The sequence below is a fragment of the Rhinichthys klamathensis genome, unplaced genomic scaffold (genome assembly GCF_029890125.1).
Source record: "Rhinichthys klamathensis goyatoka isolate OS25496 unplaced genomic scaffold, OSU_Roscu_1.1 h1tg000181l_1, whole genome shotgun sequence".
Lineage (NCBI taxonomy): Eukaryota > Metazoa > Chordata > Actinopteri > Cypriniformes > Leuciscidae > Rhinichthys > Rhinichthys klamathensis.
The window spans coordinates 2,869,946-2,896,463 of NW_026606709.1; the positions used below are offsets into that span (position 1 = coordinate 2,869,946).

The window sequence follows — 26,518 nt, forward strand, 5'->3', positions numbered from 1 at the left end:
GTTTTCTCTGCTCTCAAACGCTGGGGGCGTGTCCGCTGGCTGCGCTGAAACCACGCCCACTCGCGGGAAAGCTGCACTCGACGGGACCCGCTACAGCCGAAATGGATGCTCCTAGCAGCTTATTAGGTTATACCAAGCCATATTTGTTTGAGCCTCCAGAGCCTGAATCCGATTCAGAAGACATTGACCAAGGAAGTCAACATCGTCCCCCTCGCTCTGCAACAGAATGGTAAATTTTTTCTCTCCCTTTTATGCAAGTTAGCTAAGTTATATGTAAGTAAACGTTAACTAGCTTAACCTAACTTAGACAAATAAAGTTAGACTAGCAATAAATAACAGAAAAAAACAACATATTTTTACACCTTATAGTTATAGATCAAACTAAGTTAGACTAGCAATAAACAACTGATTAAAAAATATATTTACACTTTATAGTTATAGATCAAACTAATAGCCATCATGGTTGTTATATTAACGATAAATTGATGTGCATAAATCCATTAGATAAGGGACTGCTTTGTGAACAGATACTAGTTTAAATTACTTGGCTAAGGAATTTTGATCATATAACGTTAAATAAAAATCACGTTAGAGGGTTGCAGAATTTAGTAGTTACAGTGGACTACCTACTATAATTATAACAAGCACACAAGGCAACTTACACTCATTGGTGGGCACGCATTGCCGATGATGGCGCCAGTTGTCGGCGGGACGGGAGGATGAAGGCCGAGGCGAGAGATAGTCGGTGCGGCACCTTTCACCAGTAACAACGGATTATCTGTGAATCCCAGTTGTCTCCGACGAAAGTTTATAAAACTATCACGAGTAAAATGATCACTACAGAGGCGGGTTTGGCTGGTGATCCTCAGCTCTCCATCAAGGTGGCTCTTCACAAAATTAATCCACCTCTTCTTGATGTCGTCGTTTTTAGGAAATTTAAACAAGGACACCGATCTGTTTTGCAAATGATTGCATCCAAGTAGTACGCATTTCCGTGACGAAGGCATGGCTAGATAGCAAACTGTAGGCTGTAGTAACTGATAATAGTACTGACAGTAACTCGCAAATGAGCGCCAAACTGATGCGAATGTGCTCTATTTATATTGTTAGAGGGATCAGTATCAGTGCGTCATCGAGTAGGGGCGTGTCCAAGAGCTCCAGTGCGTCATCGAGCCCTGTTTTAGACCCGCCCAAAAAATCCGTGAAATTGCCAGGGTGAAAAACTGTTTAACGGTCTAACTCCACAATTCAGTACTTCACAGTTCACAGTCTTTGTAATATGTTTTAGCAATACATTTCTAACCTTTAGAATGTGTTTAGAATGTTTTGTTAAAATTGCCTTTACAGGGACTTTAAACTTCAGCAGATTGTCCTGACCATGTCTGCATGCCTAAATGCATTGAGTTGCTGACATGGGATTGGCTGATTAGATATTTGCATTAATGAGCAGTTAAACGGGTGTAACTAAATAAAGTATGTAAATAAAGTGGCCAGTGAGTGTATATATTATTTGTTCATTCATATTAATTATATATTTATTCATAGTTTGTTATGAATATATTGTTAATTTATACTTAAGCATTAACCTCTGTTAATTGAATCTTGTTGTAAAGTGTTACAGAAAAAAACTGAATTTAAGAGCAGGATAAATTGCCCAAAATAACATTACTACCTTTCTCCATCAGCTCCATCATAATATCTCCACCTGATACAAAAGTTTATGCATGACATCACCAGCTATGGAGGGGGCCTTGTCTTATGGTACATACGGAGGCCCCAAGATTCACGGTACACCACTAATTGAAAACATACAATAACGTACAGCATGTTATTCACCAATCTGTTATTACTTTATATATATATACTGTAGCTTATGTCCATCCAACAATAAAAAAGAGGAACTCAAAGAAAGCGCATACCTCTCTATCGAGCTGGTGGGGTGATATCACGGTGACAATGTCACCTCTTTCCGGGTCGATGTAGAACATATTGGGTGAAGGTTTATCGGGCTGCTGTCTCACGATGATGTAGCGCAGCACAGCGTTGTCCGTGTTGGGATCGTCTGCGTCGTAAGACGTCATGGTCATCACTGTAGTGCCTGCCAAAAACAATTTGAAAACCGATTAGTTATAATGGAGACAAATGAGCAGGATGCTACTCGGTTTGGTGCCAACTATATCCTTAAGGTTTTATCTGTACACCGACACCACTTGTATTGCCATTTTTCATTAAACCGCACAGCCAAACGAAACTGTAATCGATCGAAACCACGTTTGAATGGGGCTTCAGGGCAGACAGAAAATACAGAAGAGCAAAACTCCACTTCTAAGAGGCTGTGTTCTGATGTTCCTGACGCAGTTGAGTTTTATATTGTACTGCATCTAAAATAAGGATGCCGTTCTTGGCAGATGAACTGTAATCCTAGTCAATCCTTGACATATCTGCTCGCCTCCTCTCTTAGACGTGGCCCCTGGAATGAACAGCGGCTTGACGGTATCCGGAGAGAGGCTGATATCTCAGTTCAGGTGGCGTCTGTTCATCTATTTCATTTTCCTTCCATCTCATCTGAATGTGCTCAGCCGCAAAAGTGGGCCGCAAATGGAGCCGGAGCCTCTCAAAGTCACAGTGACCAGACAGTGACATGAAGCTAAGTCGTATCTATCTCCTGAAGTTAATGGCCTCTATCACTGACGTTAACCTCGCGATCAGCCTTTACGAGAGCTCCTGCACGTAACGGCATAAATCCAGAAGGCACCAAAAAGACATACACAAAAAAAGAAAACTGGGGAGGAAATGTCCTGAACACCCTCAAATAGGAATATTAGCATCTTAGAGTGAATGAGTAAAAGGCAATTATAAGTAATTAAGGGAGAAGTGGGTTTCTGCAAGGTACGAGAGATGGTATTAGGCGGCGGTTAAGAAGTACACCTCTAATGATTAATTACACATGCTGAAGCGCATAGCGGGGCTCTCTCGTGACACCGCTAGTCAAGGCGAGCAGTTCCACTTCACTGTTCGGTTACACCAAGTTATACGACCTCCGTGTTCGCAGATACACACACTGACACACATTCCAGTGTGTGCCGACCATGCATGCGCACACACAGACACGTACAACCTCTTTCTCTCTCTCTCCGCACATACAGAAAGACAAGCACCCAGACAAGAGCACTCATGCTCAGCTTTATGAAGGGCAACTTTATGTTTAAAAACCCTGCTAGTTATCAGATGGTTTTGTTCTTGTCATTTGTTTGTTGTACTTGTCAGTTGTTGGCTAGAAAAATTTAATCAAATGACAATTTATCACATTAATTGAAACGCTGCCATTCAAAGTTTGGGATATATATATATATATATATATATATTAGTGCTGTCAAACGATTAAAATATTTAATCGCGATTAATCGCATTAATGTCATAGTTAACTCGCGATTAATCGGACATTTTTATCTATTCTAAATGTTTCTTGATTTCTTTTTGCCCCATTATTTTTTCTCATTTTAATGCTCTAATCAACATGGAAAAGTGGATCGGCTTGCTTTGTGCAAATTTTTTTTATTGAAAACAACATTGGCATATATTGTGTTCAATAATTTCACACTAAAACATTCTTACTTGGAGCAAATAATCTCTCACACAATGTAACACTGTCCATCAATAAAAGGGTGAAAGAAATACTGACGAGGTCCTGATATTGACGAGGGGCGGAGAATTCGCATCAGCTGTGTGTGTGTGTGCTTGGCCATCAAGTGGTATTTCAGACTGGACGTGCTGCGATGATGATAGCTCAGTTCACAACGACAAAACACACAGATCACTTTGGTCTTGTCAATGGGACCATTTGGCAACTTTTTTTAAAGTAAACTTTCCATTCAGAATCTTATTGGCATCCATTTCGGCGTCTCGCGCTCGTCATCCACTCAAAACGTAACGTTAACCAACTATTTGGCCGGCTCGCAAGCCTAAACAAGTGTGTGCGGCGTGCCTGTTGTTTTGTTTCTGGTCTAGCTAGATCCGCTTGCTCTTTCAAAACGTCCTCATGCGGCGCAAGCCATTGAAATGAATGGGTTTCATAGCGCAGCGCAGCGCATGCCGCGTCCTGTTGCAAAAGCATGTGAAAAAAACGACGAAGTTTGCTAGGCCAAAAAGACCGTTAATCGCGCGATAAAAAAATTAACGCCGTTAAAATGGGTTTGCGTTAACGCCGTTAATAACGCGTTTAACTGACAGCCCGAATATATATATATATATATATATATATATATACACTCACCGGCCACTTTATTAGGTACACCTGTCCAACTGCTCGTTAACACTTAATTTCTAAGCAGCCAATCACATGGCGGCAACTCAGTGCATTTAGGCATGTAGACATGGTCAAGACAATCTCCTGCAGTTCAAACCGAGCATCAGTATGGGGAAGAAAGTTGATTTGAGTGACTTTGAACGTGGCATGATTGTTGGTGCCAGAAGGGCTGGTCTGAGTATTTCAGAAACTGCTAATCTACTGGGATTTTCACGCACAACCATCTCTAGGGTTTACAGAGAATGGTCCGAAAAAGAAAAAACATCCAGTGAGCGGCAGTTCTGTGGGCGGAAATGCCTTGTTGATGCCAGAGGTCAGAGGAGAATGGCCAGACTGGTTCGAGCTGATAGAAGGGCAACAGTGACTGAAATAACCACTCGTTACAACCGAGGTATGCAGCAAAGCATTTGTGAAGCCACAACACGCACAACCTTGAGGCGGATGGGCTACAACAGCAGAAGACTCCACCGGGTACCACTCATCTCCACTACAAATAGGAAAAAGAGGCTACAATTTGCAAGAGCTCACCAAAATTGAACAGTTGAAGACTGGAAAAATGTTGCCTGGTCTGATGAGTCTCGATTTCTGTTGAGACATTCAGATGTTAGAGTCAGAATTTGGCGTAAACAGAATGAGAACATGGAACCATCATGCCTTGTTACCACTGTGCAGGCTGGTGGTGGTGGTGTAATGGTGTGGGGGATGTTTTCCTGGCACACTTTAGCCCCCTTAGTGCCAATTGGGCATCGTTTAAATGCCACGGCCTACCTGAGCATTGTTTCTGACCATGTCCATCCCTTTATGGCCACCATGTACCCATCCTCTGATGGCTACTTCCACCATGTCACAAAGCTCTAATCATTTCAAATTGGTTTCTTGAACATGACAATGAGTTCACTGTACTAAAATGGCCTCCACAGTCACCAGATCTCAACCCAATAGAGCATCTTTGGGATGTGGTGGAACGGGAGATTCGCATCATGGATGTGCAGCCGACAAATCTGCGGCAACTGTGTGATGCCATCATGTCAATATGGACCAAACTCCCTGAGGAATGCTTCCAGCACCTTGTTGAATCTATGCCACGAAGAATTGAGGCAGTTCTGAAGGCAAAAGGGGGTCCAACCCGTTACTAGCATGGGGTACCTAATAAAGTGGCCGGTGAGTGTATATATTAGTTTTTATGAGTAAATTCATACTTTTATTCAACAAGGATGCATTAAATTGATTAAAAGTGACAGTAAATACATGCATAATGTTATTCATCAAAGAATCGTGAAAAAAATTATTACAGTTTCTACAAAAATATTAGGCAACTGTTTTCAACATTGATAATAATAATAATAAATGAGCACAAAAACAGCATATCGGAATGATTTCTGAAGGATCACGTGACACTGAAGACTGATGAAAACTCAGCTTTTTTGTCACAGAAATAAAATACATTTTAAAATATTAAAATAGAAAACCATGTAATAGTATTTCACAAATTTTTTTTTTTACTGTATTTTCGATCAAATAAATGCAGCCTTCGTGAGTATTAGAGATTTTCTTCTAAAACATTAAACATTTTCAACCCAAAACTTTTGAATGGTAGTATATATCAATATTTACTGAGAAAAGCCCACAAATGCATGTCTAATGGACTCTACATAAAGGTCAGAGGGCACAATTAATTGCATTTTTTTTTTTATCACATTATTTTTTTTAATTTATATTTAGTATATGAACATGATCATGACCTTTTCTTTTACCTGTATTTGTCCTTCAGAAATGTCTAAACACCAGGAAAAAAGTACATTCGCTTTAAAACGATAAAGAGTTCCTTTTATGTCTTTTCAGTAGAGCTCAGTTAAATCAATGACTGTACATCCTGTCAAAAGGAATTACAGCAGCACTGCGCATCATTGCTCAGTTGAAACAAAAATAAACTTTACCACACTTCAAACAGGATTCAAAGACATTTGAGTTCAAATTGAGACACAATTACTTCATAGTGATCTGGACAAGATTGGGAACTCTGTAAACTGAACGTGGCCGTTAAGGACCTGGTATTAAATCGCAAAGTAAGTCTAGTTTTCGCTGTCCGTGAAAAGTGGTCCTGTCCAAATAGGGCTTAAAAAAAAAAAACTTCTACACTGTTTATGTATAGAATATATTTATAATCAAGAAATTTTACAACTGTACAAATATTTGAATAGCACAATGAACCTAATCACCACATGACCACTTGATTGTGAATCACCGTTCAATCTGGTTCCCGTAGTTCTATTAACATGTTGTCCTCCTGCACCCTCATAAAGATAAAAAAAAAAAATCCTTGAGGTATTTAGCGCTCATCAATATGAACCATGACAAAAGCCATCAGCTCCCATCAGCACACACATAAATCAACAAGCGGATCTAATTGGCTGATGGGAAGGGCCAGAAAGTGAATGCAAATCACTGCTATGCAATTATGAGGCAATTATGTCAAAGCTGAGCCCAATTCAGGAGCTATTGTCTTCCTTTATGAAGTCCATACTCTCCCCAGCGCCAAGCCGGAATCAATGTTAACTACATTGGAAGGCTTAATGGGAGGACCTGAAATGACTAGACTTGAATCTGCGGGTCTCCATTACTGTATTATCAACTCTGTTCATCTAATTGGGGCTATGGGATCAGTCAGAGTGAGGACTTTTTCTTTCTGGCTCTTTCTTTCTCCCTTTTAATTCCACCATCTTGTCACACTGAACAAGAGGCAGAACATTGCAATGAATAATGTCTCATAAAATGCCTGACTTGAGCGGTTAATTTGATATCAGGTTCTGTGTCTAACTCTGCATTAACTGAGGCACATTGCTGGCATGCTAAAATCAACCGCAGTATGAACAGGTAAGTACCCCAATCCCCCCCCCCCCCCCCCCCCAAACATTCAGACTTGTTGTGGCTATTCCTGCAGCAATGTCTTTATCTGTTGCACACACTCTTCTCGTCCTCTCATTCTGTCGCTCTCTGATGTAGCAGAAGAATGTGTTGTTTGGAAGATCTAGGCATTTTAGTGGGCATCTCTGCCTTCTGCCAACTGCTGAAGCCCTGTGGGTGCCAATCACAGTGCCCCACTCCAGAACCGAAGGCAGTGGTGTACCATCCAAAACCGTGGGCTTCTCCACAGGGTGCCTTCCACTTCGACATGGCCCCAGCTGCCTAAAATCAAGCGCTAGCTAAAAAGCGGGGCCCTTCAGCTTTTGTGGAGGAGAGGTTTTACGTAATAACAACTCAAAGTGTGTCTCGGCATTAAAAGGGCATATTTATATCCTGATAACGACGGTTCGGGCCAGAAGGCAAAGAAATCAGACCCGTTTTCTTCTTTCTCTTTCTTATTCTCAATCTGTTGCTCTTGTTCCCTCTTTTTTCTTGTTTCTTCTCAAAGGCAGTGAGTTACAATATTTCAGTGGGTTATACGCTAAGTATATGCAATTTAGTTTAACAAAGCACTAAACATATTGAAATTGGAATTTTAAATGACATTTAAATTAAGTCAATGGCTGTTTAAATCCAAATTGTGAATTTAATTTGTAATTTGCCCGGCACAATTAGGGATAGTTTTATCAAAAATGAAAAGGATCATTGTAGGGAAAAGCTGCTTTATCCACAAATTGTTTAGTAATATTCAAATTATAAAAAAATTTTTGCATAAACTATAAATTCTTCCAGGAAAGGCAAGTTTATGAAAAGGCAGGGTGAGTATAACTTGAGACAAGAATTAAACTTTAAAAAACTCAAAATAAGAACAACTCTAAAAAGTATGTGCATCACTATTTGTGGGGTAAGGTTGTGGAATGGTTTGGAGCAGGTGTTAAAACATTGAACAAAGTTGTATAAAAACACTTTATTAAAAGGATATGAGGATGGACAGATGTGATTGTGAGTGTGGGTTATAATACTGATTGCATTGGGATGTGTGATTATAGGGTGATGGGTTGTTTGGTGCAAAATGTAAAAAAAAAAATTGGTTGGCGTTTAAAATTACTGTATGTGTTATCTTGCTATGAATATATAATGACAGTATATATACTGTATATAAAATATATAATATATACTGTAACTATTTAGAGTTGGATAAGGGGTGGGAAAAATAACATGCTTATGCTTCATCCAGCTCCTTTTTGGACATATTGCAATTATTGTTTATAATACTTTATAGATATAGTTTTTTCCTACGCTATGTTGCAACATGCTTATTGTATTTTTATATTTAATTAAATTTTTTATCTTTTCTTGTTCGAAATTAAAGAAAGAAACAAAGAAAAGATTTTTCTTATGCAAGCTATTCCTTTAAAAACAATTACCACCGTTGGAAAGTAGGCGGTAAACAGAATTTTATTAATAAAAAACAAAAACAAGAATTAAATGCTTTTGCATTTGGTGCACTGTATAGTCTAGCACAGTTTTGGCTTTTTTAAAGAGTCGATTCAGGTGCGTGAATCTCAGTGGTGGAGCGATACTGTACATAATAGTATGCTAGATCCCTGTCAACCTAGCACTTAGAACCGCAAATCACATTCAGTGCTAATTTTGCGGTCAGATTTGCATTATTAACAGTTACATAATTCCTTTAGGTGCTAAAACAATGCATACAACTTGTGCAAATAAAAAAAAATACATCATTAGCAGGAACAATTCATTTTTTGTTTCCCCCTCTGTACACAGTTCTACAGTACTGTATAACATTTTTTTTTTTAAAGTTGGAAAATAAAGTAAGGGCTACAGTGTGCTAACACAAGCCCGGTGTTACACATGGCACATCCTCTATTATAGACATCCAGGGAAATCAATATGACTTCAGGATCTCATTCACACCGGGGAAGCCAGCGCACTGTGATGGGCTTTATAATAGGAAGAACGGGGGAGAGATTGAGACAGGATGAAATAATGATGGAGCAGGTGTGTGTGAGCGAGTGATCAGACTAGATACCAGGATGAGAGAGAAAGAGAGGAAGGGCGAACGGTCCGCAGGGAAACCAGACTATGAAGCTTCTGGACAAGGGATCACAGCACTTTGGACTTTAACTAAGTTAAAAGTGTACAAATAATGAGGCTAATTTTACACCCGAAATCTACCGAATTACAAATTTTGTTCAGAGACAGAGAAAGATTCATTCTAAGGACACGTGTCAAAATTTTCGGGACATTGATTGATTATTGCATTGTCTGGGGTGCAAGACTTCAAGAAGCACAGAATTCAACAAAGTATGGCTTTTTATAGTCCATCTCTGCTACATAGCAACAGGAAAGCACAGAGCGGAATTACCCTTCATTTTGGGAGGTAATTCAATACATCTAGCAGTTCTAGAGAAAGATAAATGGACTACAATGTGGAATGGAGCACTGAGGTGAAATTTGCTGCCTTCTTGCCCTGAATGGACCAGCTGACTTATTCTCCCTTGGTTAAAGGCACTCAAGTGAAATTCAGCGCTCTGTCTAAGAGAAGTCCGCAGGCAAAGTCCGACTATTCAACGTTCTCATTGTTTCATTACACCATAGCGAGTAAGCACCATTTTTATAGAAACCCCTGAACCGCTGGGCATTCTGCAATTTACTCATTCCCTTAAAATATAATCCCAGGCAGAAACAGTGCTGCATAAAGAAGAAACACTTGAAACTCTGCATTCACACTTTTACACACTGGACCTAAGGGAAGGAGAACATGATAATTGAAGGGATTTCTGCAGGTTACACATTTACTGCTCAACTAGTAGCCCTCAGCTCACAGTTTATTCTTATGAACAAGAAGATGGAAGAAATGGCATGATTTCCCTCCAAATCATGAACAGTTTACCAAAAAAAATAGATTTTTGCCAATATTTATTCACTCTCATATTGTTTCAAACATATATGGAGCACAATATAATAGTCTTTTCCATATAACAATGGCTCATAGTGACAGAGAGACACAAAAAAGCACCATAAAAGTAGTCTATATGACATATGACAACTCTTCTGTAGTAATATGATGGGTTTGTGTGAGAAAAAGTGTTGCATCTGGATCATTTCTTAACTAATCAGTCCAATTTGTGAAATGGACCAACCAGTTCAAGTGAATCATATTTAAAAGACTGATTTGTTCACTGATGCAGATTCTGAGTTCAACTCACTGACTCAATGATCCGTTTCATAAGCTAATAGCTCCCTGGAGGGCAAGATTATCACTGAACAACAATCTAAATTTCGAATGGTTTCAAAGACTTATACAGAGCACAAGTCACCTGGACTACTTTTATGATACTTATATGATGCTTTTCGTCATTGTATTTTAACAAAGCAACGTTCTTGTGTTTACCTTTTGTGTTCTAGAGAACAAAAAATAACAGCATGTAGGTTTGGAATGACAAAAGAGTGAGTATAAATAATGATAACTTTTGGTATACTGTTTCCATAAGTACAGAACACTGCGCTTATTTATAATTGATTCATTCTAAAGCACCATTTTCCAGATCCCAAAAGGGAATACAAAGTGTGTGAAACCTCCACGTTTTGAGAACATGGATGATTTACATGACAGGTGAACATCGGGGCACCAGTAAAAGGCTAATAATGAACTACCTGCACTTGTCATTGTTATGGTATTGTATGTAAATGAGTTAATGCATACAAGTTCTCATCAAGCCACAATCCTTTCCACAAATCTTCCACTATTATATTGTGTTATCTAAACTACCTATTGCGACTGATACATGTTTCACCTAGCAAAAGCTAATTTAGTTTCTAAGAATTGAAGCTAGTGATGCTTAAAATGAAAGAATCAATCTCATTTCAACAAGATTCAGCGTCGCAATGACCCACTATGCAACCTTTTGTTATAGAATAGCACCAGTGATTTTACATCGGACGTCAGGTGGCGACCCAACACAGTAGCAAAATTGACTTTCAGAACAAAGAAATATGTTTTAAAATCAAATTCTAACCTTGCACTTCCACATTTTTATGTTCCATTAAGCCTCTGAAGCGCTGGTACCTCACATAAAGTCTCACAATGCACACGGGCAAGTAAACACAGAAATGTAATCTGTGTGTCCAGTTTGATCCCAGGCCTGCATTGGAAAGTGCTACAGCATAAAGCCACACATCATTCTCTCATCTCGTCCTTGTCTCCAGCTTCTCCATTACTGATATGAAAGAAGAGAGCAAGAGGTAGCACTTATTAACACGGTATGTGTCTGTGTGTGTGAGATGAGTGAGAGAGGATGAGAAAGCAAATGACAGAGGAGAAGACAATATAAGGGTGTTTACAAAAAGTGTCTTTACACTGCATGCAAGCAACACCTGAAGTGGCATTTGTATAAAGACAAAAATGTAGAATAACTGTATTTACACAAGAATCAATGGCCAAACACTGCAAAGTTTTAGTAGTGACAATCGCATAAATATGCTTACCTGAATTCTTTATTTTCAGGTTGAAAAGCTATATAATAATCTTTGACAATGTGAAGGTGGTCTAGTGTCCTGCGGCAGAGTGACAGTAACATGTCACTCTTCCCATCCACCTCTTCGCCTTTACAACCTACAGCTGACCAATTCAATTCTACCTTTGACACTGTTCCCATCACTGAAACATGCTTCTCTCTCATTCTACCAGTTTCCAGTGCAAAACCACGCTACTGTTTGTCACTGATTTCAGCTCAAACTGTAGCATTTAACTGAATGTTTTGCTTCGAAAACGCCAAACAAGGGAATTCTACACATAATTGAATCTGTCAATCATTTCTATTTGAACTGAACAAACTCTCAGAACAAATTGTCCAAACAACTTATTCACTAATGCAAATAACATATCATTGCCCCAACACCAAAATGTTATGTTTGTTGGGGGAATTCGTCATTATTTTAAAAACAGCACTATTGGGAAAAAAGGCACATTTATTTTTACTCCATGACCTTGCTGGTTCAGGAAATGGACACCACTCACATGAACAAGGATGGCAGTTGATTAGGGAGCAAAATGACACCCCAACAATTACTATAAGCAACACATTGTGTATTCATTTTCTAATAAGTGCCCCTACATAACATGCTCTGGTAATGCAAACAAGGCCAATAAGGTGGACGAGTGTGTGTACATGCAATGGAAATGGATTGGAATGAATATCATAAAATGAAATTGTGTTCAATTAGATAGCAAATTTGTTTGTGTCTGCGTGTGTATATCTGAAGGGGAGTGCAAGAGTATGTGTGCAGTCATGTTCGGATGAAAAAAATCTAATTAACACCTCTGTGGGGGCTTGCTGCATTAGCTAACTGTTTCACAGTGTATTTGAAAGCAGCAGGAATCCGTTTGAATCCTGGCAGTGCGCAGCATATGTACGGTTTAATGCACACATCGATGTGGCGTAAACATAATGTGTATCTTACTATGGCATTGATCATCAAACTAAACCATGAAATGGGAGTCCTCAGAGGGGCAGAATGTATGTATAAGGAGACATTAAGCTCAACCAAAACAACATTTTGCTCAGTCATCAAGTCTTCTTGCAAAGCAAACAAACAGCTCAGACTATATTTTTTGCCTGACTTAATATAAACCTGAAATTAATACAAAAATATTGAGTGGCTCTAAAAACAATTGTGTTACTTAGTATGAAATACTTTTTATGAAACCGTACGTTACTTTTGCATTACTTTTTCTTACCTGGGCTTGCTTGTTTGTTTCTCAATAATAATAATAATTAAAAAATGCATTTGCTTTTTCTGCAAAGGTGAAATGAATAAGCCTCAGGGCGAAGGACATGCAAATTCACTCCTGTACAGAAGAGGGCGCAGCTCAAACAAACCTTTCAGCTGTGCTGCCATATAGTTACTTTTGGAAATAGTGGGCGCACATTGTCACATTATATCGTGTCTCAGTCACAGGCAGCTGGAAATGGTGGACCCTTTCTAAATATATAGTCGCCTGACAAAACTTTGCTGGAAGATTGTAAGATGTAAGATTTTCTTACTTCTTTTTTTCATCTGACCCACAGCTTCAATCTTGTAGTCGCAATAGTGGACGGTCTCTGACACCTCATCAGTTGTGTGTGTTCACACACTGTGCTCTATAACCTGACAGCAGGCAGAGGCCTTATGATGCCTTTCTGACATACACACTTGCACAATCAGCCCAGAGGTAACACATAACACTGACACCAGCATGCATGCTAACACAAGCACACGTGGGGAACTCATCGAACACAGATCGGAGACTGCAGCAAATGGACCACAGCATGTGAAGACACAGCCGAAATTCTTCTCTCAGAGAATCCACTCTGAGACCACTATTGCAACTACAAGATGGAAGCCCTGGTCGAAAAAGTGCCTGGGGATATTATTTTCCCTTTTTTTACAGAACAAAAATTGTTCTCCGTTTCCCTTTGTGAACTTAAAAGTCAAAGTCTTTCCCCACAGCGTCCACAGGAACTCAAAGGGAAAATAAATAATAATCTGTGTCAACATCACGGCTGACGAAAGCCTAAAGACGGAGTCTTTGGATAAAAGAGCTTTGACAAAAGTCCCGCTTTCTGAACGAGAACATTTCATAGATTCATGAGACCACTGTCATTTACATGTCAGAGGCTTTCAGAACCTTGCAGCTTCAGGACAGAACCGTGTAGAATTACTGGGTCTGTCAACACTGAATTGCACTTCCAAACCCAAGATCCCTGCACCAGAGGCATGTAAAACAAGACAGAACAAAGTTACGGAAATCCCAGATCTTTACCTGATGCATCACCCTCCAAAACTGTTTACAGAATCATTGACAGCTCAGGGTCAGAACCTGTCCGCCTCGGTTACTTCCTGTCGGTTGAGACCCCAGCAATGAACTGTCTCCTCTGGGACCCGTTCTATAAAAATAGCTGTCTGTGTGGCTTACAGAGCTCAGATGTAGTTCAGGTCCCAGGACTCTTGGAGCTGTCTAAATGAACCTTTGTTGGCCCAGTGAGGTTTAAGGTGATGTCCCAGCACATATATGATTGCTTTGAGGATTGCCTGGAAAGCTGGTTAACCTGGATGTAAAACTGATTCTGAAAAAAAGACATTTGCAGTAATATAGTTTCAGCTTCAGACTATCCATGACCCGGCCTTAGTAGTAAGTAAGACACTACTGTACATTATATCCCTGAGCAGAATTGTACATTCTAGTGTTTTCTGAGCCGTGTCTAGTGGCAGTGCTCAGTTAGCACGTTTACATGCAGCCAATTTTCGGGTTATGGTCGGGTTAAGGTCACTATTCGGGTTTCTGAAACCTTAGGAATAACCCGTTTACATGCGTGAGCAGAGAGAGTTTCTCCTGTATACATGGAATTGCAATATCCCGATGTAAACGGCGACGCACGGTTAGCGTCAAGACGTACGGACAACCTTAAGACGCACTATGCGTCATTTCCGATTCTTCTCCCTGTATCCAAAGACAACAACAATAGCAGCAGCACGCGGATAATGAATAGTTCGGGGCAGATAGCGATCGCCTTTGTTTGCGCTTTGGTGCTGGTACTGACCTCGCTCCAAAAGTATGCTGTGCTGCGTCTCGCCATGTTTACTTCACGCAGGTTTTTGTATGCGCCGAGAAGTTCCTCTACTCAAAAGACCAAGATTCCTTGCGAATAGAACATGCGCAGAACACAAATCACTATGGAGATATGCCGACGCGCGTTTACATGACCAAAAATTCGGGTTAGAAAACCCAGGTATCATATCCCGGTTTTTAAAATCCGGGATATGAGCATATTCGGGTTTTTGCCGGTGTTTACATGGTCGTGCGCGACCGGGTTTTTGCTAATATCCCGGTTATTGGCTGCATGTAAACGTAGTGAGTGGCAAACTAAACCCCAACTTGTATAAACAGGCTGGCAAATTTACATGACACCTAGACGATCTTTTTCTCTCTAATTGGGTGGTATTGCAAGTCTAACACTGTTGTGTATTCTCAAAATAACTTTACAATTTTAATGCACAAATCTTGTACTGTATATCACTTCACTTGCTACCTAGTACTATTTTGATCTGTATTGGACCAAATGACAGGTAATACACTATCCCATTCATGTAAGATTTGTTTTTATTATTTTCAAAGAAAGACATTTTATTACATAATGACATTCAATTGATCAAAAGTGACAGTAAAGACAGTTATAATGTTACAAATAATTAATATTTCAAATAAATTCATGTTCTTTTAAACTTTCGATTCATCAAAAAATCTTGATAATGTATGATTTGTATGATTGAACTTGATAATGACGTTTTGGTTTCCACAAAAATATTAAACAGCATTAAATCAACATTAATTTGACATTTCAACATTAATCATAATAATAATAATAATCTGAAATGTTTCTTTAGCATCAAATCAGCATATTAGAATGATTTCTGAAGGATCATGTGACACTGAAGACTGGAGTAATGATGATGAAAAGTCAGCTTTGTATAATTACATATATACATTACATTTTAAAATATATTAAAATAGAAATCAGTTGTTTTAAACTGTAATAATATTTGACAATATTACTTTAGTTTTGATCAAATAAATGCTGCATTGTAGTAATGAAAGTATTGAAAAATCTTACAGACTCTAAGCATTTGAACAAAAGTGCCTATTTTTTATTTCATTGTAAATATCAGAAAATCTGCACCATTAAAAAAAGAGCACATTAAGGTTGTTTCTAAAATAATGAACCATCCAAAGTGGAAACAATGACTGTGACAGTATTGTGAGTGGGGGGAAAAACAATTAACTTAACAATTAATTAAATCTGTTCATGATCTATGATACACTTAATGAAAAAAGTACTAAACCAAGTAGTCTGCGTGTTTTACAACAAGTCCATTAATCTACAGAGGGATGTGGTGAATTTTTTCTTTAGTCTCAGAAAGTCTAATTAATCATTCCGGTCTGTATCAGCAGACAGATTAAATCACAAAACGCTGCATTTTAAAGTCTATATTGTGATTTCAATCGGTTAACAAAAAATAAAAAGAATCACTAAAAGCGCTCTTTAATCTTTCAAAAATCTTGCGCTTCTTTACAAGGAGATTTTTTTTTATCAGTCTAGAAGTGTAAAACTGATAATTACAGACTTTAACTGTAATAAAATCTTCGTTTGCCAATGCCCACCACACATCTTGCCCCATCTATCAGTACTTACAAGTTTACAGAACTTTCACAATGATTTTACATCACATGGACTATAGTCTGCTGACATGTCAAGCATTAAAATTCAGTAAAGGAAGAACACACTCTGTGCACAGGGATAAGCAATGAATACATAGGTACCTGGCAGGCCATGATTTGGGCATGGGAATTGGAGATCTATCGAAACAAGCTGCTTTGAAGTGTCATGTTCCCTTGTTGAGGAAAATTCATACTAGAATTTGACATGGTTCCATCACCAAAGCCTTGTGATGAGCTACACTTTATCTGATAACACCCTGAGGACAGGCATTTCACACTGTCTCCAACAACACACAGAAACACAAGTGGACGCAAATCATTGGACTAGGATGGATAAGACAATCCAACTACACAAAAGGAAAAAAGAAAAACGATATATGTGCAGTCGTGCCAGGCCAGTTCGAGTGGCAGCAGAGACAGGAAGATGTGTGCCATGTGCATGTGTGAGTGTTCAGACTTTCCACTCAGCTCAAGCTATATTGAGAGACAGTAGCTGATGGTGCAAAACTGACGGGCCTTTCTATGCAACATCTGCTAGCAAGCTAAACATCATTAAGGCGACTCACACAGATCTGACATCTCTGCAGTATTTTCTGCTTTGATGGGCGTCAGCCAGCCAAAAGAACAGTCGAAAGCAATACAAAGAGCTTTGAATTTGACATTTGAAGTCCCAAACATTTGCATTTAGTAAAATGCCACTCAAAACTAAAGCAATAGATACAAACAGGTTTAGCTGAATGAATTTCTTGGGAGCAACGTTATACAACATTTTGGCATTTTAAAATGCCTCTATTTAACTGAACATGAGCCATATGCAATGCATTTTCATCAACATTTCTTCCCTGCTCTGAGTCAATTCAAAAGAAGCGAGTCCTTTCAACAGACATATCTATTAATTATTAGGGACAGTCCATCTATTTCACACGTCTGCAAATGAAACCGAAAACCTATTAGCTTGTGTTTGTTAAAACATACTCAAAGCAACCAATAGACCAAAGATATGAGAAAAGAGATGGAAACAGAAAATGAGGAAACATGGAAAGGAATGAGGGAAACAGATGAGCATTGAGAAAGAACAGATAAAAAGACTCCTGGGGATGAGAATCGAGAAAGAAGGAAGGTGTTGATGAACAGTTTAAGGCAGGTGGTGCTAAATGAGATATGCAAAAAAAAAACAGGGGGATTGGAAAAAAATTGAGAGGGAGAATTTGATTAAGGGCGTTATACATGCAAAAGCAGCATAAACTGTGTTGTGTTTATCTCAATCGCATTCTCCAAGCGTAGACCAGGCGATGAGTGCCTCGGGTCAGTAATTGAGAAACCAATATGGTTCCTTAGAGATCCGAGCTGTAGCCGACACATTCAGTAACGTTCTCATATCTCGCAACGAGTGCGGTCCAACTTACATTTAAGATTGAATTCTACCTGCAAGCTAGAAATGATGAGAGACACTTCTTTTATGAGAAAGAAGGTGGGAAAACTCATTATCATGAAGCCATGGGAGCCAAGTGTTTAATTGGAGAGCGAACGGAAAACTTTGCGAACAATGTACAAAAACTCTGCTGTCAATCAACACGATCTCTTAATTGAACATTACGTTTGCACACTGTTTACTTGTATTTAGGTCTTTTTTATTACAAATAAATGTAGCCAACTGCTCAATTTCCCTCCGTACAAAACTAATCAAAACGTATTATGGCCAAAGTATTCGTGACAATATCATTTTGTGAAATCATGCATATAAAAAATAAAGGAGAAAACAACTTAGAATTCAGGTTATGCCAAGTTTTAAAGAGTTAGTTCACTCAAAAATAAAGAATTCTGTCATTACTCACCCTCATTTCGATCCAAACCCATTAGACCTTTGTTCATCTTTGGAACACAAATGAAGATCTTTTTGATTAAATCCGAGAGCTTTCTGTCCCTCCATAACTGCAACGTTTTTACCACTTTCAAGGCTCAGAAAGGTAATAAAGACATTGTTAAAATAGTATATTGTATACAATGGTTTAACCTTAATGTTATGAAGCGACAAGAATACTTTTTGTGTGCAAAACCCCCCAAAAATAATGACTTTATTCAACAATCTCTTCCCATCCATGTCAGTCTCCTACGCTGTTCACGTAGTAAACACAGTGCATCGCTTCCGGGTTCTGCGTCAGAATGCAATAACGCATTATTGGCCAGCTCCTGCGTCAGCAACACACGCATGCATCGTGGTGCTCAAGTGAACAGCGTCGGCCAATATTGAGCTGGCGTTCTGAGATAGAACCTGGAAGCGCTGCACTGTTTACTACTTGAACAGCGTAGCAGACTGACATGAAGGAGAAGAGATTGTTTGTTTGTTTTGTTTTTGTTTTTTTGCGCATTAAAACGTATTTTCGTTGCTTCATAGCATTAAGGTTGAACCACTGTAGTAACATGGACTATTTTAACGATGTCTTTACTACCTTTCTGGGCCTTGAAAGTGGTTATGACGTTGCTGTCTATAGGGGGGTCAGAAAGCTCTCGGATTTCATCAGAAATATCTTCATTATTGTTTCGAAGATGAACGAAGGTCTTACAGGTTTGGAATGACATGAGGGTGAGTAATTAATGACATCATTTTCATTTTTGGGCGAACTAACCATTTAAGATGCATTATAAGGCCTGCTTACACCTGGTCACTTCATGCGTTAGCAATCCGATTTGTTAAAACAATGTGTCCATTTACACTTGGCCACATAAATGCGTCTCTGCAAAACGAATATAAATTTAATCTTCAATTAAAGCGTTCTATGCAAATTTAATGAAAGTTAATGATTTGCTTTATTTATCATTAGCTAATTTCAAGATCAAAGACTACAATAAGAAAGAGAGCGGCATCAGCACTGGTAAGATCATTTAGTCTCACTACTTTAATGAAGATGATTGTGTGTTGAGCTTCAGGATGCAACGCCGAACTTTCAGTTTCATTTGCATCAGTTTGTGTGTCTGCTTGTTAAACAGATACTCAACTCATCTGCAGCAGGCCAAATCTGTGGTGATGCGTGTTGCAGTAGCGCTTTCTTATGTGGTTTCCAGTAGACTATATATAACACAGAGTTTTTTTTTGTTTGTTTGTTTTTTTTTACCATTTTGGGAGGAGTAAAATGTACATATGTGGCTCCAACAACCAGAAGCATTTACATATGTCTGTTTAATCTGGAATGCACCTCGAACCACCTCCTAAACTGCACTATTTAAAATTTTAAATGAGGATATTTATGCTCCCAAATGTATATATCTATAGATACTTACCGGTTTTAGACATTGTATATTTATATTTATCACTCTACATGCTCTGCATACCCATATAAGCATTTTCATTATTTTGTTATTTTTTTTATATGTAGCTAATATCTCGTTTTCTACGGTGTTCTTTAAATTGTTTTTGTGCTGTATTTTTAAGCTGTGACCTTTGCACGTAATTTCGTACTACAGTGTACTGTGGAATGACAATAAAAGGAATCTTGAATCTTGAGATCTTGATCTTAAAGTAGTTTGAGTCATTAAAATCATTATAATATGATGATGATATGGTGATCAAGAGACGTTTGTTTGCATTGCCAATGCTGAAAACATGCTTTTTATGAAAACTATTATGTATGCAATATTATTTGATTAATAGAAAGTACAAAACCAGCATTTATTTGAAGTAGATTATATATTGTAAAATTGTTCCCTGTCACTTCTGATCAATTGAAGGCATTTTTGCTAAATAAAATAATGTCTTACTTTTGAAAGGTATAGTGTAAATCTGTTCCTCACACAAATCTTATAAAACAGCTTGAGAAGGATTGGAATATACCATTATGAGTTGAATTAACTATTTTAATAGGGCCTTGATGGAACATTTTGTCCTATTGGAGCATTACAGGCCACTGTGTGCTTTCATTGTATAGAAAAGAGCACCCTGAACATCTCCTGCTGCGTTTCATCTGCTAAAGAAAAAATAATAATATGGGTAAGCAAATAATGACAAAATGTTCATTTTTAGGTGAACTATTCCTTTAAACTCCTGGTCTTGTATGATTGCAGTGTTCAGAGGAGACCTGGGGAGTTTAAGACAGAACTAGTCTTGCCGTTATTGCCTCTGAAGCTTAGCTCTAAATCTTATTGCTTCTACTGTCATCAGGTCTCAGCTTTGTCCCTCAAATTCGAATGATGTAGACTATTTCCTCAGATAGAAATGCAAATGTTGAGTACAAATGGAATGTTATTTTCTAGTCGAGTTCCTAAGAATCTGTTTTTTCCTCTTGCAGTACATACAATTCGTATATACATTAAGGATGAGTACTTGATGAATGCGAAATGGACTCAGGCGTCAACATAAATGAAGCACAAAAAAAAGTTATCTCTCCACATTTCTCTCCGTCCCTGTTGAGCTATTTGCTTTTCTTGTGGCTCTCAAAGGAGAAATGGCTATGTTTTACATGAAAGTCATCTTTTGCTCTGGTTTACAGCCTACGGCAAGCCATGAAGTCCACACAACTCCAGCTGAGAGACAAAAAAGATACGACTTTATCAGAAGCTGAGTGACAGAAACCAAGTGCTCATCTCTAATGAATGCCTTTATGATGCTTCCAACTCACTCTCTAACTCCATATCACACATACGCACAAACAGACACCATCGTGTTGCTTTTACATCCAATTTTAAAAGTGTTTTGCAGACTTATGCCATAGAGGAACCATTATACAATCCACAAACCTTTATTACTCTTTCGTTCTTTAGAACACCAACTGTAATGATGCTTTACATCAGTGTTTCCAAACCTCAAGATGCTTCTTAATAAGATACCCGAGCTTGTTTATCCTGCACAAACAGTTCTGAGGCAATTGTAGAGAAACTTTATCCATTAAAGACCTAACAGCAAACATATTTATAAATGAAATCCAGATGGGATGTTTAACAAAAGTAATTTGCACTTTTTTATAGTGGAACTTATATAGCTTAACCAGTATGAAATAACACCCATGTGAATACAATATATTATCTTTTGCACAACTTTTAATGAGAAGTTATGACTTGCAAGTAACAAAGACTTGCATGTTTACTAAAGTAAAAATTGAAATCTTCCTCTCAAGTACCTCCTGGGGTATACGAACCATGCTTAACTAATACGGGTTACTGCATTAATCTGAACCTTTAGGGCCAGATTTACTAAACAGGGCAAATTAGAATGAGAGCACAATCCCATAAAAGCGCCAATGGGAGTGGAAAGTTTTGCGCGTGATCTTCAAATTTAAGAACACAGATGTAGCCGGATCATTTCCACAATGACCAACGCAAGAGCAGCACAAATTAGCGTCTGGTTTAATAAATGCTTATTTGGGCTGTAAATAATGGTGCAAATACCAGTAAGTTGGCTAGCACAAACCTTAGTAAATCCCTTTGCAGGATCCAATTAAATACTCTCCACCCATAAATTTTGCGTCTAAAGGGAAACTTCTACAAATGCATATGCAATAAGGTACAGTATGTCACAAAAATAACTGTCAACGCATTTTCAGCGCAAAATTTTCACTGCATGTCTTTAGTAAATCCTAACAGTAGTTTTTTAATGCCAAAAGAGGATTTGCGCTGGTGCAAGCTGTTAGTAAATCTGTTTCATAGTGTAAATATTACATTAAAGACCTGCAGCAGCCAGCTGTTGTATGTTTATTATAAGATGATATTCTTATCAAGCCCTTTTTACACCTGCATTAACATCTTTCTCAGGTGATCCGATCATGAGTAAACAGCAATATAGGAGTAAACAAAGTTCAAAATGTTATAGTGCCCCTAAAAAGGACACTAAAGCCACTTTTTTTCCAAAATGAGGTTGTCTAATTATTTGCAATGACATTTTGTGATCCCCCCCCACCCCACCCCCCTCACTCATGAACATGGTTTGACATACTACTATATAAGTGACTTCAATGAACAATTCCATGAATAAATTCCAATTGTGATTAGAACCCCCAAGATGGAGGTCGATAAGGACATAGTGTTTTTCTTTCTAAGAGCAGTGTGAAAAAATAAGAAATCAATTTCTTTGACAAACATATCACATTTATTACATTGTTTACATTGAGGGCGTCCTCATACATAAATGGTCACGAAAACACATTAATATTCATGATCATTCACGCCTCCCACATACAGCCTTTGTGACACAAAACATGTCTTACAAATTTGAAATCAATATATTGTTTTATGTGAATGACTGGGCAGGATGGTTTTCACACTGTTTAGAAGAAAACAATATAAGCTACAAGATCCAATTCTCAAAAGTCTTGTGAACAAATATTCAGTATGGGTTTCATGGGCTTATTTCAGTGACTTAATTTGATTTATTGTTTCCACAAACCATGCATAAACGTAATTTTCTCAAACCTACAAACTTTTACATACATGCTGCTCACATATTATTTTAGCAGATTTTGTGCTGAATACAGTGTAATCAGACTTTTGCCATGAAAATGTTGTAAGTACCAGGGTAGTGTGTCCTTCAAGGACCTTTTCTCATCCTCACAATATGGAGCAAGACACAGAACGACCTCCGATATGAGTGATCATTTTTAAATAAAGCGCTCTTGAACCCCACAATAGACATCCTCACATCCAAAGACGCCTACTCACCTACCCACACATTACAGCTCTTGGAAGTTTGTTCCACAAACTTGGGATATTTATACACACAAGGAGCACATCAAAGAAATAGCTTGCCAGGTCTCCATGACGACAGATGCCATGGAAACAAGGTCTAATGTGACAATATCATATTAGTAGTCTCATAAGAATATGTAACACAAAAAAACTGAACTCTCAGATCTTGAACACCATTTCATTTGATCTAAAATAAATGGTATTTTGGAGAGTTAAAATTGTCCGCAATCCAAATTTGACCCAAAGCATCTTCACGGCTTCATTAGGAATCTGATATCATCCAAAACTGTTTCGTAACAAACTTTATTCACCACAAACGGCAGGATAACAGCAGAAAACTCTTATTCAAGCACTGTCTTCAACCTTTCAAAACAGAAAAGAACAAACTGGTTATCACTGCATTAAAAAAAAAAAAGGAGTGGTAAACTTTATCTGCCTGTTTGCTTTTCTGTATGTTTCTCTCCTACAAAATGCAACAATTTCTCCCCTACTGATGCAATCAGCAGAAAGACTAAAATGCACAGAAAAGTGGGGCAGGGCTTTGGATTCTTGCTAACATGACATTTGAAGGCTTGGTAAAATAATTTTTTTCTGAATGGCAGGATCAGAGCTTTACGCACAAGGAACCCTGTGGATTGAACAGCTTGTGATCCCCGTTTCACCTTGAGAGTTAACACTGTGATCTCTCACACATTTAATAAGTAGTAATTTAAAATTATGTATTTTCACTGGCTTATATATATATATATATATATATATATATATATATATATATATAAGTTTTTATCAAGCTGCTTGTTATTTTTCCATACAAAGAAAAGACTAAAATATAAAGTGGTGAAAAAATGATGACAGAATTTTAATTTTGGGTTAACTATTCCATTAATGCCAGTATAAATCCCAAAATCACTAAATAATATGAGTGAATGAAACAATCACAGAGTTCACAGCGGACTGCCTTGGTCCTGATCTCTCAAATATTCCTTGCTCACAAGTTCACAGAAGTCATGGCTGAGTCAGCACTGAGCTGAAATCATCTCAAGTTGCTGACACTTAACTATGTATTCATTCTCTTTTATCAAATCCTGAAAAGAAAATGGTACAGGTTGAGAGTTCAAAAGCCCAGGAGCTCACAAAGCCCTTAAGTAGAGCTCTGGAGGACACAGAAGTTACCTGCTTTTGTAGACTATATTCAAAAAAGTTTAGCTAGTGACACCATACGAAGGAGCAAAAATCAACCTATGAACAGATGATTTAAGATGGAATGGCAAAAGTGTTTTAACTAGACCTGGGAAAATCAGCATGCTAATTTCTGCGATTAATGTGGACTGTACACTCTAAAAAACATTAATGTAATTAACACAGCATCTGTTTTTATCATTTCCTGAGGCTGTGCTAATGTTTTAACCTACTTCCTGTGGCTAGCATTATATGCTTATGCTAATTCATGCACATATTACAAAACAAAATAAGAATAAATATGCCCATCAGATGAGGTTTTTAGTAAAAAAAAAATGTTATAAGAGGTTATATTGTAATGTTGTAAGGTTTTCTTTGAGACTATAACGATAACAATAACATTTTAAAAATAATTTAAAATTTATCAAAAAATAGAGGAGTTCCCACCACAGCTATAAGGATAATGACACAGATCAATGATATCTTCGGAATTCACTTTCATAATGACCTTTTCCAGCTGATGAACAATAAAAACATTGAGAGCTAATCAGAATTCATCTAACTTTAAAAAGGTTTACTCAATGCTCTTTCACTCCTAGAATTATATATGAGCGCACACTTGGGTATGTTGTCTACCACTTTCGCACGTACGTTTAAAATATTCTAACTGACCCCCCAGCGTGAGTTTTTCAAGGCGACCGTTATTTAGAACCTGCCACTTTAATGTTTCCATGGTGACGCGTCATTTCTTGTCACGTGACACAGCGCAATCACAACACAGAGCTGAATGAGTGATGATCTGCTTTTATGTCTTTTTTCCTTTTCTATTCAAAATATTCACACATGTATTAGCTATAGCATGAAACACTGATATTCCGATTGTCAAATATGTGCAAGTGGATGTGTTTTGTTGTTTAAACGTCTTTATAACGATCGCGTTAGTTGAGCTGGATGCGCGATGGGCGGCGCCATGTTAGTTTGTTTCACAGTTCAGAGAATCGGATCTGTTGTTTCTCACGAAATACATGAAAGTAAGTGGCCGGTGAACTAGGAGAAGAATAGGGTAAAATGTAAAGCTACTTACACAATGGGTATCTGATATGAATAAAACGTTTTGTCTTATTATAATGGAAATGATTATTGTAGCCGTTTCCATAGACATCAGTGTCTATTTTACTAATTCAAAATCACTGTTTTGCTAGTACTTATGTGTATTTAAATGTCTGAAACCTAAAATAAACATTATGTGGTTTAAAATACTCAATAGTTGTGATATATGACAGCACTGAGTGCGTCCGTCTCTGGCTCAGCGCCAGCCAACGCGCGAAAGCACGTTTGAATTTAGCAGTTGATCACGTGATGCACTGACCGTTCTAATCACACCGGTGTGATCGTACGCTCCAGGGACCAGCCAAGACTGATCACACCGGTGTGATCGTACGCGTGAAAGGGTTAAATGCTAAAACTCTTTAGTTGGGTTGACTCATCATTGGCTGTCAATGTTTATTTTATTTTTTATTTACGCTAGACACGTTTTTATCTATTTAGACACGTTTGAACACGTAACCCAACCAAACCCCATCCCTAACCCTTCCCATTATATAATATAAAACACAGGATATAACAGGCAGATGCGACCACAGGCACAATTTATTCAAAAAGTACAATATTCCAAGTGTTCCGAAGCCAAACAATTGATTTGTGTGAAGAAAAGACCCAAAACGATCACCGTCTCCTCATCTGCCATAGATCCTATGCGCACATAAAAAAATTGCCACCCTGTAGAAGTGTTATATCACTTTTTGAAATGGCATTGGCTCTATGTCTCGTGACCGATTGCATCATTACGTCCGCTTTGATTGTGAAATGGCATTGGCTTTGGTGTCTCGTGACCGACTGCGTCATGCGAAAGAGTCGGGTGTATCTTTTGAATGAGATATGACTAAAAGAAAATAAGGTTCTATTTCTTAAGTAGAACCCTAATTTAATTTTAACTGTACGTTCACACTGCCGCCGACTTGAGCTTCCAAAGCGGCCGGAAGTCATTCATTTTCAATGGAAGCTGGCTTTTCTCAGCTGCAAGGAGCGTCAAATCCATCGGCGTCGCGTTTTGGGCGTTTTGAGTGTCAATCAGAAAGTTGAAAGAAGCTCAAGATTTTGGTAATGAGCTGTGA

General features: G+C 38.1%; 1 protein-coding gene across 1 annotated transcript in view; it reads right to left on the minus strand.

The window, feature by feature from the left end:
- Positions 1-26,518, minus strand: part of cdh13 (cadherin 13, H-cadherin (heart)) — a 430,791-nt gene that overhangs the window by 131,884 nt on the left and 272,389 nt on the right. Inside the window, exon 7 of the mRNA XM_056261289.1 lies at positions 1,920-2,098. Within this exon, the coding sequence (XP_056117264.1) occupies positions 1,920-2,098 (179 nt within the window). The remainder of the gene's footprint in view (positions 1-1,919; positions 2,099-26,518) is intronic.